Genomic DNA, 17,483 nt, shown 5'->3' with positions numbered 1-17,483 from the left:
CCCTCCAGCACCAGTTTAACCATGCAGTGCATAAATGGGTCAGAATGGACCCTTTAGAAAAATGTACAGTAGTGTTATGAGGCACTACTGTACATAAATAAATACCACTTCTGCCGGTGGTAAACTCTGATTTAGACAGATATTTAAAACACCACTGGTGGAGGTAGTGCCTTTCTCCAGCAGTATTTCATAAAGAAATCTGGTCATCTCTGAATTACCCTCTTAGTTTGTAGTCTACTAATAATGAATACCCGAATGTTACATCGGTTGTGTGTTTTTCAGCTGTGCCCAAAAGTACCTCAACAGTCAAAAAGCCATTCATATAAGAACCATATAATATCTATGGATGCTATTCAGGGTGCTATCAAACGCTTTTATTGTAATAAACTTGCCGGTGATAAAGAAATTCACAGGGGTATAGGGGAAGCATTCCTAAAGAATGAAATTGAGAGCAAACTCTAATAAGGTATGGACCCTTACTACTTTGGCAAGTAGAAGTTTGCTGAGCATTGTAACAGACCAGTGCTGTATGGGCTGTAGTGGTCCCAACATTATTATCCATGATTGCAGAATCTGTCATTTAAATGCATATATTGCTGCTGTGGGGTAGGAACATGATGCTGTACGTAGCCTCTTCTCCCACTCGCACACTGTGGAAGCCCATGTCTGGGCATCACCAAGACACATATGCAACATTGCTGAAAACAAGATGAGTGTCTCACCCCATCTGAACAGAAGCAGACTTGGCCATGCAGCATCTCGGTTCTTTCGGGGCAGTCTAAATTCAGAAGGATTTTACCTTTTTTTAAAAAAAGAAAATACTTTTTGTGCACTTTGCAGCTCTAGCCCTAGGAGAAATAGCCCAGCCAGCCTGGGGGGCACTTGCGTCCTTGTCCCCCTTTTCATCTGCCCCTCCACTCCCCAGCAGTTTCTATTATACTTGTCTACTGAGCTTGTTTAGCGAACATTTCAGCTAGGACCCTTTCTGAGATTTCTGTATGTTCAATAATTGCTGAAATTAAGTTTGATTTTAGTCCTTATTTGAATGTGAAAGCAGATTATCCATGTGAAAGTACTGCCATTGTTCTTGATCAAAAATGTCTTCATATAGTCATATTACCTTGAATAAACTAAACAAAACCTAATGTATATAATGTATTTGTTATTCTTAACTTTGTGTTTCAAAATATGTTGACCAATCATGTATTTGTTTTACATTTAATTATCCTGTGCTAAAGTTTTCTTCTATGATGTACTATAAAAAGTCCTCTCCTAATATTTCAGGTTTTTGGATAAAAAGGAACATTTAATAAATATCAAAAGAAAACGTTCAGGTTTCCAAGAACAGTGAGTAAACAAAATATTGTTGCTACTATATTGCACAACCAAAATGTGATGGATTTAGTGTTTTTTTTTTTAGTTTAGGTTTTTTACATGTTTTTGTTATGGTTGCAAGCTTTGGTATTTGAGAGAGATGACCACTGTGGTAAATGCCACTGACGAGAGCAAAGTCTACAAAAAAAGCAAGCCAAACGATGGGTGTATTGAAGTAGCGCAACATACTTGTTTGAATAATCAGATTGAAAAGGGTTGGGTTTTGTATATAGCTAAGGGTACTGAAAGGGACTTGCAGAGTACAGAGCCAAACAGTTAATTATGACCTTTTTGCATCAGTTTCTGTCTGGATGGGACAATGATGGTGAGAGGCCTCTTGTCAACAATCAAGCTTTTCATTCACTCAAACTGTTTTCGGGCCTAAGATGACACAGCTTGACCCATATGTGTTTTTCAGACCATTGAGTTGTTCTTAAGTATGGATATGTTGGAAGGCTTGTAATTTTGTTTTTTACACAAGTGATAGAGCTACCTGTGTGGCAAGAAAATGCTGCAGGGAGAAGGGGCTAGTCAGACAGGAACTGTGCTTTCTTTGCAAAAGGTAATACTTGTGGCATGTGTTATATGGTGTACATGTCATTACTTTTCTGTTTTCTTCCAGCGTGCCATTAAAAGTTGTATTTTTACTCTATATGTGCCAATGAGGAGTTAATATGTTAGAACATTTTGTGTACATCACAGCAATGTGTGTTTGTGATGTAGAATGCTTTTAGTTATCCAAAGAGAACGTGTTAATGAGGTGCATTGAGTGATGGGATAGTCTAGTGACTTTGAGTGATGTGCATAGGCATGGTTCTATTGATTTAGTTTGGTGTAGTGGGCATAGCTTAACCTAGAAGAACTCTTCGATGACACTGACACTCCGGCACCAAGACCTCAACAAGAGATCGTCCAGAAAGGAAACCTCAAAACAGACTAGAAGACGATCCCAACAAGAAAGTCCAAACCAAACTACACCTCCAAACTCCACTGCAATCTAATAAACGCAAGATCCATGTCAAAACACTCAACAGAGATCTTCGACCTACTCATCGGCAACGGCATTGTCATCACAGAAACATGGCTGGACGACAACTACAAAATCACACTCCAAAGCTGCCTTCCAACCAACTTAAAATGCCTTCAGCTAAACAGGAAAAACAAAAAAGGAGTAGGCATCGCAATAGCATTCAAAGAACACCTGAAAATAAAAACAGACGAACCGCTCAACATCATCAACTGTGAAACCATGGTTATTCACCTAACAGAGAGCCCAAAAACCAACATCACATTCATCCTGGTGTACAGACCACCGACATACGATGCAACCTTAGTCGACAACTTCATAGAAGCCATTACCAACATAGCCATCAAGCATGAACATCTATTCATCCTGGGGGACTTCAACATCTGGTTTGAAGACATTCACGCCAACTCCCTAAACTCACTGACTGGACAACTCACCACCATGAAACTACGAAAGCTAGTCAAAGGGGCAACACACTCAGCAGGACACACCCTCGATGCAATTTTCGCAAAGGAAAAACACATCACCACGGCACTCCCGATACAAATGCTATGGAGCGACCATCTCATCATCCCATTTGTGGTCACCCCGCCAACTCAAGTCTACATCCAACCCCCTAAACTCACAACCATCACAAAAAGAAACTGGAAACGCGTCAAAGAAAGCAACCTATTCGAACAACTGGAGATGACCAAACCCTCAATTACAGAACTAGAGCTAGCTGACCTAGACGGGAAAGCGGAGCTACTACACAAATGGATTGCAGATACAATTGACAAGATCGCCCCAGAAAAACCATTCACCCCATCAATAAAATGAGCAATGGCAAAATGGTTCACCCCACTACTAAGCTCCATGAAAAAAGAAAACAAAAAGATGGAAGTGGAATGGAGGAAAGAATACAACCCAGACAAAAAACACTCTTCCAAAAACAAATCCGCGCATACAAGAAGGAAATTCAAAAGGCAAAGAGAAGGCATTATGATGACAGAATCACCAATGCCACCAACACACAAAAATAAATGTTCAACATCTTTAAAGAGATGAGAAACCCACCAGGCTGCGACAACACCACAACCCCCTCTGAGAAACTATGCAACCACCTGGCAGACCACTTCAAGAAAAAATTAATGACATCCGAGAAACCATACAAAACAGACCAAACGAACCCAACGCAAACTCCAAACCTTTACTGACATATCAGCAGTGGCATTCACCATGTTGGTAAAACACAGCAAGAAAGCAGGATCACCCATGGGTCCCTGTCCCCCGGACATCTACAAATCAATCCTTGCACAAGGAACGCCAGCAGAATATTAAAGAAACCTTCTAAATCCATCACTAGCAGCAGGAACTTTACCAAGGACCTTCAAATCGGCATACATCAAACCACTTTTGAAAAACACAAGTGGTGACGTAGACTACCTCCAACTACAGGCTGATTTCAAACATTCCATACCCAGCAAAACTCCTTGAAACCTATGTAGAAAAACCCCACCTGCTAGACCAAGCTTAAGTCGGTTTCAGACCCGCAAGAGGAACAGAAACCGCACTATTGTCCATCTGGGACGACCTAAAAACTAATGCAGACTCAAACACAACCTCAGCCCTTATTCTGCTCGACCTCTCCGCAGACTTCGACACAGTTAGCCATGACACCCTAACCAAAAGACTAGAAGACACAGGCATAACAGACACAGCACCACTCTGGACTAACTCATTCCTAGCAGAAAGAACAGAAACCGTATGGATTAAACCCTTAAAATCCGCCCCACGAATTAACGACTGTGGAGTGCCACAAGGATCCTCACTATCACCACTGTACTTCAACATCTACCAGACTCCAGTTATCAGAATCTTCAAAAAATACAACAGTACATGCTACAACTACGCAGATGATATTTAAATCATCTACAAAATTGAAGACACCCCAACCAATTACTCAACCCTAATCGAGTGTCTAAAAGAAGACTTCAACTGGATGAATGCCAACAATCTGAAAATCAACCTGGAAAGACCGAAATCATGATCATATCCAATGACCAAGAGAACAAAACTGCCATCCCGTGGCCAACGGAAATGGGAACAGAACCATCACCATCTAAGGTAGTAAATAAATCTGGGAGTCCTGATGGACAACACCCTAACCTTAGAACCACAAATAAATGCAACAGTCAAGAAGTGCTTCTTCCTCCTCCACACGGCAAGAAGAATCCTACCTTTTCTCACCTTCACACACAAAACACTCACAATCGTCGCCCTCATCATGTCAAGAATCGACTATGCAAACAGCCTCTACCTCAGAATACCTCCTGAAGAAACTACAACTGATCCTAAAATACAAAAGCCGGACTACTCCTCAAACTATCCAGAAGAGACCACATCACTCCTGCCCTAAAAACACTACACTGGCTCCCAGTAAAACATTGCTGTGTGCGTTATCCACATTGTTTTGAAGGAGATGCAATCAGCGGACAAGGAGCAGAATTCCTACAAAATAAAATAACAACCTACAAGCCAACAAGACACTCAGGTCAAGCAACGAAATCTGCCTGCAACAAAAACCTTACCTTAAGAAAAAACTTGGAGGCACCTCCTTCTACCACTTAGCCGCAAAAACCTGGAACAACATCCCAAAAGAAATAAACACCAAAGATCACCTAAAATTCAGGAAATTACTAAAAACCTGGCTCTTCAACACCACAGACTCAAAGTAAAAAACTAAACAGAGAGGAAAAAGGATGACTAAACTCAAGAGGACACTGACAACACCCATAACTGATTTACGAAACTCCCACCACAAATAGACGGTTAACGCCAAGTCAAATAGAACACAAGCGACACCCATTAAGACAGAATCAACAACCCCAGCCAAACCCAGCCAATATCCTCACCCGGCCCATAATTGCTACCAGGTACCAGACTGCTATAGGGTTATCAAAATGTTAGCAATCACCACACTCGAATCGAGTTGTGGACATTAGCAGGTACACTGGCCGTAGGAGTGAAAAAGATAAGTTAAGGTTATAAAGGAGGTAGATTGAAGTGGAGGCCAGATGTGAAAGGGACTGCGAGTACCGGACGAGCCCAGATCAGGACAGAGTCGCAGAATTGCTCCCACACCTCATCTGGGGAGATTACGCAAAGCCAGCGCATCACTTTGAGACAGAAATTACAACAAACCAATCCACTAACATTTTCCCCCTTTGCATACAACTCTCAAATTCCAAACCAAACCCAACCACAAACCTACAGCACAACAAACCGCACAAACTTCACTACATTGCAACAACAAAATATAAAACACACATAGACTCACACAAGAGTACACGACTACCGGCCGCGAACACCCCAAACCCAGCCAACGGACCCACTGGGCTGAGGTCGCCAACAGCTCATCACTGCTCCCTTGCACTTTTCCAGCTTCCTCCCACTAACTCACCCTCCCTTTTTCCCCTCTTTCAGAGCCGCCAGAGCACCTGGGGACCACTCCGGTGGTGATTGTGTGCGTTACAAATGTACTTTAACATTAACATATGGCTAATGATGCATTTGTGTTTAGCTGTTGACATATTTTGTAGTTGGCATATTCGAGGTACGTTTTGCATTGTACCTCTCTGTTGGTTGTTAATTAGAAAGGTGAGTTGGGGAACTGAATTTTGATCTTTAATTAAGGTATTAGTGTAGTTTTTATTATATTACAAGCCCCCTCCGTCGTGTGACGATCCATCATTTTACTAGCAGCTTGGTTGTACCACCTAGGGAAGTGGCACCAGACCAAGGACATCTTCCCCAATTCTATATGAGCAGTAGCCTACTGCTTTAGCTAGAAAGCGGATGGAGTGAGGTTTGTGAAAATGGCTGCAGCCCCACAAGCTTCCTCTGAGGACCGGAGGGTGTCCTCACTTCTTTCTCCCCATCATTCCCTGCTCAGGTGGCCAGGGAAGGGCCATCACTCTTGGGTAACCATCGGGGTGGAGATGTGAGGGAGGATCACCTGGGTAGAGGAGACTTTAGAATGGTCAGGGAATGTCCTCAGGTGAGACACAGTATCCCTCATTTTACGATGAACCCTTGGTCCCATCTGCATTTGTGGGATATTGCCCCCCTTTTTCCTCTGCCAGGAAAAATGTCAAAAGACATTATAAATACAGGAACACTAGGAGGAGGGTGAAGGAGACCAGGTGTCCTCCTTTCCCTTATGAGAAGCAACCTCCCCCTTCTTTTGGGGGCCATCTCCCCTCACTTCCACTCATTCAACCTACTATAGTATTGAGACTAGGAAGAGGCATGTAGAGTGTTGTAAAGGTCAGACAGGTCCCAAATGCTCTACTAATTTCAATCAGGTGTTTACAATTATGGATTTGCACTTGCAACCTGTCAAATGGTTGCAGGTGTATAAAAGGTGGAGCAACTAGCGGGAGGACGACAAGTAGGAGCAGCAGGAGAGGAGAATCCTGCATCCCCGGAGGCAGCTGAGGTGGGTCCTGCAGAATAGCCAGGACACTGCCAAACAAAACAACCCACTGAAGCTGTGGGCGTCGAGGGCCGGGTGGCCTGCGAGAAGGCCACAGGTGTGCAAGCATCATTGGTCAGAGGTCCGCAGCCGGAGCTGCGAACACAGAAGAAAGGAACAGAGTCACCGATGGTGTCCACAGGGAGAAAGCAGAGCTGCCGGCAACAGATGGAGAGAAGGTGAAGTACCAGCGGGGGTCGCGGTCATAGTAAAGCATGTCGGCGAAGCAGCAGCCGAATGTACAGCTGGCCAGAGGAGAACCCAGGGACTTGGAGTGTCAAGGGAAGAGCACTCAAACTGGGGTGCCCCCGGCGCGCTAAGGGGAAGTCAAAATAGATGCTGTATGAATGAAATGAAATGAATGAAAATGTATACACAAGATTAAATTAACCCAATGCAACTGGTCAAGAGGAAAATTAAGGACAATGTAAAATGCAAGCAGCGGATTAAACAATCACACTTATTGAATACCAAACTAAATGAAGGCTTTTGGCTAAGCTATAGGCATTACCCAAATTGTTCGTTTACAATTGTTCGAATGAACAATGGACCGATTTTAAAGGGTCACAATTGACCTTTTCACAATTGACCTTTTCACAATTGACCATATATATATATAATGGTTTTGGTCCCCCCCCCTCCGCATATATGTTACAATTGACCTTCACAATTCGGTCAATTGTGAAAAGGTCAATTGTAATTCGAGCAATTGTAAAACGAACAATTTGTATACAACCAAGCTATAACCTGATAAGTTTGTGTGAAATTAATGTACCGCCTATTGAAAGTAAAGCATGAGCCGTATGAAATACAGTGGAAAGCAAGTATGGAAGATTGTAAGTAAGTATGAACGCAAGGTGGTGAAGGAACAAACACCACAAAGTGAACTATATGTGAAAACACATTCTGGCAAAAGCCAAGAGGCTAGCAAAGGAAAAGCCAAGCGAGTATGAGCCATCACACAGGTACAGTTGCAGAAGAACCTCTGTGGGCTAGAGAACCTAGCGTTCCTGTTTGCACGACCTGTAATGTGTGAACCGTGTGGTCCGACAAATGCGCCTAGACCAGGGAAGCCCCAATTGTGAAAGCCAAGGAGATTGTGAAGTGAAACCGGAGAAAGTAATCTGACTGAACTGTTAAGAAACCGGAAGAAGTATAAAGTTAGTTTAGAGATGTTTTTGAACTTTGAAAGATTCAGAATAAGTACAAGTTGGCAAGTTGAACTTGGGGAATGGAATCCCGAGACTTTGTGCAACTTTCTTTAACTTGAGAAAGGGGAGCTGAAAAGTAAGCTAGGAGCTGGAAGAAGCTCAGACCTTTATCTGGAACACTATTTATTTTGTTGCTGACAGCCACTGTGTAGCTTTAGTTGTGAGGGCAAGTATAGGTTTTGGACACAGACTTGTAAGTTGAACTTACTGACTCGGACTATTCTGAATTTCTTTAGGTAGGGAAATCCCGCCTTGCTATAGGGTAAATTGGGCCTTCCACCGTCTTGAAATTTGAGTTAAAAACTTTTTGTTTGAGCTTTGAATCTGTTTTCTGTGTCTTGCTTCATGATGCCTTGACCTTGCACGCCCACACACTCCCGGAAGCATCGACTTTCACCCATTTGCATGGCTTTGGATTCAAGCTTCTGAGGACTACATTACAGACACTGCCCGGTTACAGACCCAGAGAGAGAGAGAATGAAAGCAGCAAGCCTCCTGATGGCTATATCTTACATTGACAGGACCTCCTGAGAACTTGAGCATGGGAAGGCATCCCTCAGTTGATGGGTGATAACTTTCAGTACGAAAAAGCCTGGGGGCACCCAGCCCCTGCTCCTGAGTAGGGAGGAAACAAAGAATATGGGCCAGGGTTTTTTAAACTTAACGGACAGCATAAAGATTCACCTTGGAGCCATAACCCACATTCCATTACTGTATCTCACAAATAATGTACATAGAATTAATGAAACATTATCTTTTATTGCAATTATGATAAGACACAAAAACATTTTCTACTTGGTTTGTTGTTTACATCACATATTGCACCACCAGTATTTGTCTGCGTTTACATTTTAAACACTGCTTCGTCTTCATGTGCAGATAATGCTTCTATGTACACTTGTAGGGTTCTCTCTTAGGTTTTCTCAGGATGGTGGACTGTGACTGTTTTGTTCTTAATAGCAGTCCTGGATTCAGTATGATTGTGTGATATCCCTACTGTGTATTCAGCAGAATTTGTAAACGTTAGGAAATTCACTGAAAGGCATTATTAACGGCAGTTAATAATTTCAGCTAGATCAAACAGTATGTAAATGCTAATGATACTACATCTACCTATATAGGGTTGGAATCACACAGAGGAGCACATAGTTATGCCAGTTACGATCTGTACATTTTACAGTAAAAATAATATATATAATTGCTAGGGACACAATGTTTTATGTCTACAGCAATATATGAAAAGTAATAACGTTAGACCAACCGATCTGCCAGTTAAGATTGTACATTTATAGTTTTGCCAATATATAATTGCTAATGGCACAACACCTGCGTGTACAAGGTAGGAATTATGTTGAGGGGGCCCTTGAATGCACCAGTTAAGATTGTATATTTACAGTTGCAACAACGTATAACTGTTAGTGACACAAAGCTGTTTTCTGCCTATACCATCCTATCAAAAGCACCAATGTTATAAGAAGACCAAAAGAAACACACTTGTAGGAGTCTAGATGGGGAGGTCATTGTCTTGTTTATCCACTTTTACTAGCAGCATGAAAGGTGTTTGGGACAAAATGTTGCATCTGTGATAGTTAATTATTCACTCTAATTTGCAGAATTCTCTAGTAGCAGTAGTACGACTCTTCTTTGGAATATTAAGCAGCAACTTTGTTTTATGGAGTTCATCAGAATTCATATTTAGAAATTGGCAGTTAAGGAGCATTGCTAAGACTTGGGTCCTTGTTTGATCTCCAGGTCTTAGTACGCAAGGGGAGATGACCTGAAGGGTAAGATTGCCATACCTAAGATGACTGTATTTTGTTTTTGAGTATACAGGAAAGTAATGTGTTATGACAATGGTAGGGATGATTACAGCTTACCTTCTTTTTGTTTTTAGTTCTCAGTGCTAGACCCATATTTCCCATGTCTTACACTACATAGTTTTGATTGTGTTGACATGCAGGGACAATTAATCCATGATTGCTGTAAAGAAAACAACTATAGTAGGAGCAAGGCATACATAATTTACATTGATTAACAGAGTTTGCTAATTAAAATGTTCTTGATTAGCAAACAAACGATTTGATTAGCAATGTTGTACTTATATACAATTAGCAACAACAAAGCATCTTTGTATACTGCTGAAGTAAGATGTGCATCTGTAAAATACAGGATAGCTGCATGCATGGACACAAATAAATAGATATGATAAAAATCTCTGAAAACAGTTTTCAGTGCAAGGCTCTGTGCAGATGGGTGCAGTTGGAGTTACAAAGGGCAGGGCCCTGTATTATGTATGCGTGACCCATCATTTGCTGTGTAAGGAGAGGGTCAGATGTTTCATGACTCAAAAGGTTCACAATGTTAAAGGAAAGTCATAGCCTGAGACTATAGTATGTGGTATGGTGTTCTGGTAGGCAGGGTAATTGTCAACTTCAGGTGGATAAGATGGCGCTTGCCTGTGATTGATATTAACTGTTGTCAATATGGGCTTAAGTGCCACTTTCGAGGGAGGGAATGGCTGCTAACAGCCCACAAGACTGAGCCAGATAGGTCTCAAGCGCAGCATTCCAATCCTGCACACACATGAAAGTGGTATTTATCGCTATTAGCACTTCAAACCGCCTTCTGTGGTGCTGATACTTTGTTTTTAAGGGAACCAGCTTTGCACAATTCATGCTTCCGTTAAAGTTACACATATGTACGTGATTGGAAATGACTATTTCCAGGACCTGGGGGTGAGTGGGTGGTTGGGGGAATCAATGTGGGTATCCTGTTTAAACACACAACATTACTTTGAAGGCATTACTTTGTATGTTGTCTATATATAATGGTGGGTTAAGGGATAAAAAGGGGTGGGGGACCGGTTTGAGCTAGCAATAGTAGGGAAGTGTGGTTTGGGGGACACAGCCCTACAGATAAGGGGTGTATCAGACACTTTTACTCCCTAGAAATACTCCCAACAAAAAATAGGAAACGGACATGTAGAACCTTGTGCCTCAGCTTTCACACGTACAACTCCATGGATATGTTTGGACCAGTAGTACATGTAGTATCACAGGTAGAACTACGTGTATTACTGCCTTATCGAAAGAAGTAAACCTTACCTTTTAATGTGCATGAATAACTTGGTGTAAAGAAATACTTATTACTGGCTGGCAGGGCTCCATAAATCTACCCATGAGGTCAGGCATGTGAATGGGTGCTGTGTGGCGAGGATTATGTGCAATAGCAAGAAAATTCATTGTCTCCAGCTAGACCGAATTTGTTGTAGGTCGTAGCTGAGGCCTGATGGCATAGGTGTTGTGTGCAGAAGCCTGAGGGAGCTTTATATGTGCCAGCTAGACCTGAATTTTTGTAATAGGTTGTTGCTGCATTCCAAATGCATGCAACTAGGTAGCCATGCCTGCGGTCGAAGTTCACTGAAGTGCTTTCTGCATACATACATTAGACTCGGATGGAACCTTGTCTTTGAAGTAGAGTGATAAGGTCAAATGTAGACGGCCATGTTAGGTGCAATAAACATGCTGGCCTGATGCATCTTCTAAGCGCAATAGACAGGCTTTCATCCTGAAAACGTATGATTCCAATTTCAAGTATCCAATGGGTTGATTTATCAGCAGTCCCCATACATCTTTGGACAGCTGCCAGGCTAACAACATGGTTCTTATAGTTGTGCAGTCAATGTGCAATAGGTAGGAAAAGCACAGTACATTTTTCGTGCCATGGGCATCTTCCAGGTGCTGTATCAGCCCAACTGCAAGAAATGGGCTATCCTAATACATCTACTAAGCGGAATGAAAGCTAGCCTAATACATTTTCTAAGCACGGTACACTGTCTATCCTCAAATCTAGGAGCAATAGAGAGTCTGTCCTCATGGTGAGGAAGGATTGCTCCGGGGCAACGCGTTTGTCTTGGAAGCAAGACAACGCAGCGCAACAATGGTTTGAATACCGATCCCATGCTTAGAAACCACCCGCTGGTATTAAGCGAATTATAAAAGAACAGTTCTAGTTACTTTCAACGTGCATTAGACTGGTTCTCCCTATAATCCTCTGACTGCTATGGGCAGGATACCATCATACATCTTCAAAGTGTTATAGAAAAGCTGTTTGAGTGCAACACACAGCCTACCCCCAAAATACATCTGCGTTGAGCCCTGCTGCATAGGAACCTTACCATAGCTTTAAACTTTGCTGCGCTCTGAGGTTTGCCATTGTGTCACATCCTGCTGTTTTAGGAATATTGCCATAGCTTTAAACTTTGCTGTGCCCTGAAATTTGACGTTGGGTTGAATCCTGATGCCTTGGCAATCTTACCATAGTGTTAAACCTTGCTGCGCTCTAAGATTTGCCACTGTGTTGAACCCGCTGAATAGGAACTTTGCCAGTGTTTTAAATTTGTGTAGCGCTCTGAGATTTGCCATTGTGCTGAATTCACTACCTTAGGATTCTTTAAACCTGCTACGCTCTGAAGTTTGCCATTGTGTTGATCCCTGCTGCATAGGAACGTTGCCAATTAAGTTAACTTTGCTGCGCTCTGAAATTTGCTATTGTATGGAACCTGGCTGTGTTAGATGTATACCACCGATTTACATCTTGCTGCGCTCCGAAGTTTGCCTTTGTGTTGATCCCTGCTGCATTGCGACTTTTAAACTGATCTACATGTTGCCATGCCCTGAGGTGCATCGTGTCTTTAATCCTGCTCTTCTAGGAGTCGTGCCATAGTGCTAAATCTCGCTGCATCCTGAAATTTGCTGTTGTGTCAAACACTGCTGCATAGGAATTTTGCCACTGACTTACCTTTTGCTGCGCTTGAGGTTTACCATTGTGCTGAATCCTGTTGCCTCGGGAACGTTACCACTGCTTTAAAATCTTGCAGTGCTCTTAAGTCTGGCACTATCTCAAATTTGATGCCTGTTTAAACGCTGCCACTGGAATAACCTAGATAACACCACTACCGAATTCAGCCACACTAGAAATATACCAAACCGGGTAATACTGCCATTGAACCTAGCCACACTAGAATCTGCACTGAGTTCAGACAGAATAAAATTGTAACGATTAAGATAATGCTGCCTTGAATCTAACCACAATAGCACTGAATCAGCGAGGCAAACGCTGCTGCGAGTCTCAACATAACATCTACCTCACACACCCAACACCAGGGAAGAAATAAACTCGGAGGGCACCCACCCCTGGAATATACCACAACCCAGTAAAATAAAAGTTGGTGTCCGAAAAGATTTGGGTACTCCCGTCCCCTGCACACCTTTAGTGCTGTGATACGGCCCATAAATGGTACAACAATCAGTACATACAATTTAACAAATAAATGCATAGATGAAGGATTCAAACGAGACAATTCTGTAAGAAATTCTTCTTTATGGTTTCAATACATGAAAAGCACAGCGAGGCATAATTAATAGACTTTATTATTTATTACATTGTAGATTATTTGCACCTGACAAAGGGAAATGGAATTCCCAAAACGCGCTGTGCTTTTCATGTATTGAAACCATAAAGAAGAATGTCTTACAGAATTGACTCGTTTGAATCCTTCATCTATGCATTTATTTGTTAAATTGTATGTACTGATTGTTGTACCATTTATTGGCTGTACCACAGCACTAAGGTGTGCAGGGGACGGGAGTGCCCGTGTCTTTTCGGACACCAACTTGTATTTTACTATGATTGTAGCCTACTCCGTGTCAGGATAGTGCCACCTCGCTCTGCCCAAATTAATTACTGAATTTATCTTAAATCGGTATGAATTATATCACTAGCAGGTGTAAAACTATACATTGTTTTTTATGTACCACAGCCCAGTCGGAAACCAGGGTGAAAAAGCAAGCCATCTCAACCCTAATACCACAGCGAGACAGACGTCACTGTGGGTTACAGAATCACCGACCTAATATCATCGTCAGAAAAGCAAGCGACTCTTGGAGGGGGACCCACCCCTTGAACAAATCACAAACCTGACCCCAAGGTGGGAAAGCAAGTCACTGAAATTCTACAAAAGGTGATCAAAATGGACAATTTAACGCCAGAGTGAACCCATAACGCTGCTCAACTTGGTTCATCCCTGTGTCAGCAGTTGCACAGGACACCCAGCTAGGTTTGGGGTGGCTGTGCTGATGTAAGGGGGCAGGCAAACACATACAGCAGGTGGGTAAACCACAAAGAAGAATAGACAACGGAACAGGAAGAAAAGGGCAGACCTCAATGGTGAATAAGAAGCGATGGGAACCATGCACTGGACAAACACTGAGGAATCCCACTATTGGTGTATGCGCAGGTTGGACTAGATTACCCACAAATAGAAGGGCAGCTCAATGCCTCTGTTTAAGTTTATTTTACAGGCACCACACCCTGCAAGCCCATGGAAGGGGGAGCAAGAGTGGCTTCTGTGTTTGGATCCTAGGGCACAAACAAGGAGTGTACTTACACGAGACCAACCGGTATGGGTCCAACCGGAACCTATAGCAGATGCCCTCCGAGGGAACAGAACGCAATACACTGTACTTTAAATTCACTATATACTACAAGTAAAACGAGACAAAGGAAGGGGCAGAGATGGCCTGCTTGGAACCCAGCAGCCAAACTAGTATAACAGAAGCACGAGTGAGGACAAGAACAGTAACAGAAATATCTAGGGAAGAATAGGCAGTTAAAGTAAGCAAGGTTCAGGACAGAAACCAGGAAAGAAAGAGGAAAAGCAAGTATAAAAGAACCTTAAGTGCAATGATCAGAAACCAGGGTGAAAAAGCAAGCCATCTCAACCTGAATACCACAGCGAGGCAGACGTCACCGTGGGTTACAGAATCGCTGACCTAATACCATCGTCAAGAAAGCAAGCAACTCTTGGAGGGCACCTGCCCCTTGAACAAATTACAAACCTGACCCCAAGATGGGAAAGCAAGCCACCGAAATTCTACAAGAGGCGAGCCCAAGGGGGAGTTTGACACCCGAGTGAACACATAATGCTGGTCAACTTGAGACCCACCCGATCAAAATGAAAATACAAAACAACAAAACAAACATATACAATCTCGAGACAACTGCACAGAAAGACAAACCTCAGTGAGACAGATATGCCTGGCCTCAACACACTGACCTAAACTGAGGCCAGAAAAGCAATGAATTCAAGGAGCACACCCGCCTTGGAATACATACATACATAACCCAAAACAGAGGCACAACATAATTACATCGAGACAGACGCCACTGTGTGCTGGAGCACGCGACTTAACTAGAGACCAGGGAAATACCCAAGCCAGGAGGGCACCCGCCGCTGGAATACATATCACTAAGCCAAACCCGAAACAGAGGCACAACACAACAATCACAGCGAGGCAGACGCCAATGTATGCCGGTGCACACCGATTTAAATAATAATAATAATTTGTCATTTATATAGCACTACGAACCCTCAGGTATCTGAGCGCTGCTTATTACCCACGGTGTGTGGTGCTTATTTATCAACCTCGGAAGGATGAAAGGCTGAGTTTGGCCCCGCCGGGATTCGAACATGCGTTAGCAGGCTCTGCACGGATGTCAAAGCGAGCGCTCTACTCGCTGTGCCACTTGACCGGCTAATGGAAACCAGAAAAGCGTCAGAACACAACGATCTAACTTGAGACCAGGAAATGACCAACCCAGGAGGGCATCCATCTCTGGAATATACAGCAATATATCATAATCTGATTCCGAAACTAAGGATACAACGCAACGTACAGCCACAGAGAGGCAGACACCACTGTATACTGCAGCAGACTGTCCTACCACTAACTCTAGGAAAGAAAGCTACCCAGAAGTGCACCTGCCCCTGGAATATACCCCAAATCCCACACCAATACAGAAACTACAAACGTGCCACGATATAAGAAGGAACAAGAAAGGAAAAACAAAAATGGGAAGGAAATTAACCCCCCCTCAGCCCCCAATGTGGACTGGAAACCACCTATCTGAATTTGCAACCCCCCGAAACCCTCACGGACCACCACCAAACGGACTAAGGTTACTGACCAAGACAAGAACAAAAACAGAGTACATCTCCCGTTACCGCACCACCTACAACCATACCTCAATGGAAAACAAACCACCCACAAGCAAGTACCCTAAGAAACATGGACCCCAACAGGATGCCAAACCTCATACTGCAACACACAGAACCCAGCAAATCCAAAGAAATATTTTGGAAAGACCCCAACAAGAATCTGAGTCAAGCTAGAATCCCTAACCATCTACACCCCTTATATAACCAAAGACTGTAAAAAGGCCAGGCATACAAACAACCCACCACTACGAACCAGAACAAAGAAACCCAACCCTCCATTTAATTGAGCGCCTCAACGAAGAAACGGAGGCCCCAACTGCAATATCGATAAACAATATCCTCATCCAAGAGAGAACCTCAGGAAAAGAAATACAAACAAACATCACCCAGACCAAGACGCAAGAACCGATAGACAACAATAAACAAGGAAAAGCTCACACTCTACATAGCAGCCTACTCAATGTAGGATCCATGGGCAAACACAAAACAGAAATCTATGACCTCCTAAGCAAGGGCGGCACTGACGCACTCTTTTTTAACAGAAATACAAAACAAATACAAAACAATCACTTGCGAAGCCATGCCAGACAACTACAAATGAATAAACTGCAACAGAGCAAACCGAAGAGGAGGTGATTTCATTAATTTCGGCAACAGAACATAGAACCGTCAACGTGTGGCACTCCAGTGAAAACTTAGCCTGGGACACCGCCTCCAAGGACAGGGTGAACGCTGAGCAGAGGCACAGTGGGCCAGCATAAAATGTGGACTGCTACTTGCCGATTCCACTTGCGTTCCAGGCCTCAGATTGGCCAGCTCTTTCCCAGAGGTGCTAATATATAATGGAATCGTAATCATTGAGCAAAGCAATCTCTGGAGACTAACTACAGTGTATGGTATTGCAATAACTCTGTAGATGTACAGACTGGATGGAACTATTGATCACTAATTTGCATATAAATCGAGTTATCTTTGTGTATTCATTATGTAAGCGGAAAGAAAGTGATTGACTAAGCAAAGTGTATGGTGAAGCAGGAAGAGAAGTGGGCAAACTTGATGGAATAGTGTAGCTTGCAGCCATCTCACTTTGTGGGTAGCTGATATAAAGCAACAGGATAAGATGGACTGTCAAGGCATTTGGGATCAGCTCATGGGTCAAGTACCAGATGGGTAGGAAAAACTAGGCTATCCAAGCAGAGACTTATGTATACTCCAATAACTTAACTGTAACAACTTTTCGAGAAATAGTTGCAGACCAATTTAAAATCCTCCCTTCCAATAGATTTGAAGCACCAT

The 17,483-nt window shown here is 42.9% G+C and overlaps 1 protein-coding gene across 1 annotated transcript in view; it reads left to right on the top strand.

Annotated features, from left to right (window-relative positions):
• ATG14 (autophagy related 14) overlaps window positions 1-17,483 on the top strand; it is a 1,873,818-nt gene that overhangs the window by 242,543 nt on the left and 1,613,792 nt on the right. The window contains exon 2 of the mRNA XM_069637604.1: window positions 1,285-1,347. Coding sequence (XP_069493705.1) covers window positions 1,285-1,347 — 63 coding nt within the window. The remainder of the gene's footprint in view (window positions 1-1,284; window positions 1,348-17,483) is intronic.

This window comes from Ambystoma mexicanum, chromosome 14 (assembly GCF_040938575.1).
Source record: "Ambystoma mexicanum isolate Mex_15411 chromosome 14, UKY_AmexF1_1, whole genome shotgun sequence".
In the NCBI taxonomy this organism is placed as follows: Eukaryota; Metazoa; Chordata; class Amphibia; order Caudata; family Ambystomatidae; genus Ambystoma; species Ambystoma mexicanum.
This window is presented reverse-complemented; position numbering and strand designations above follow the sequence as displayed.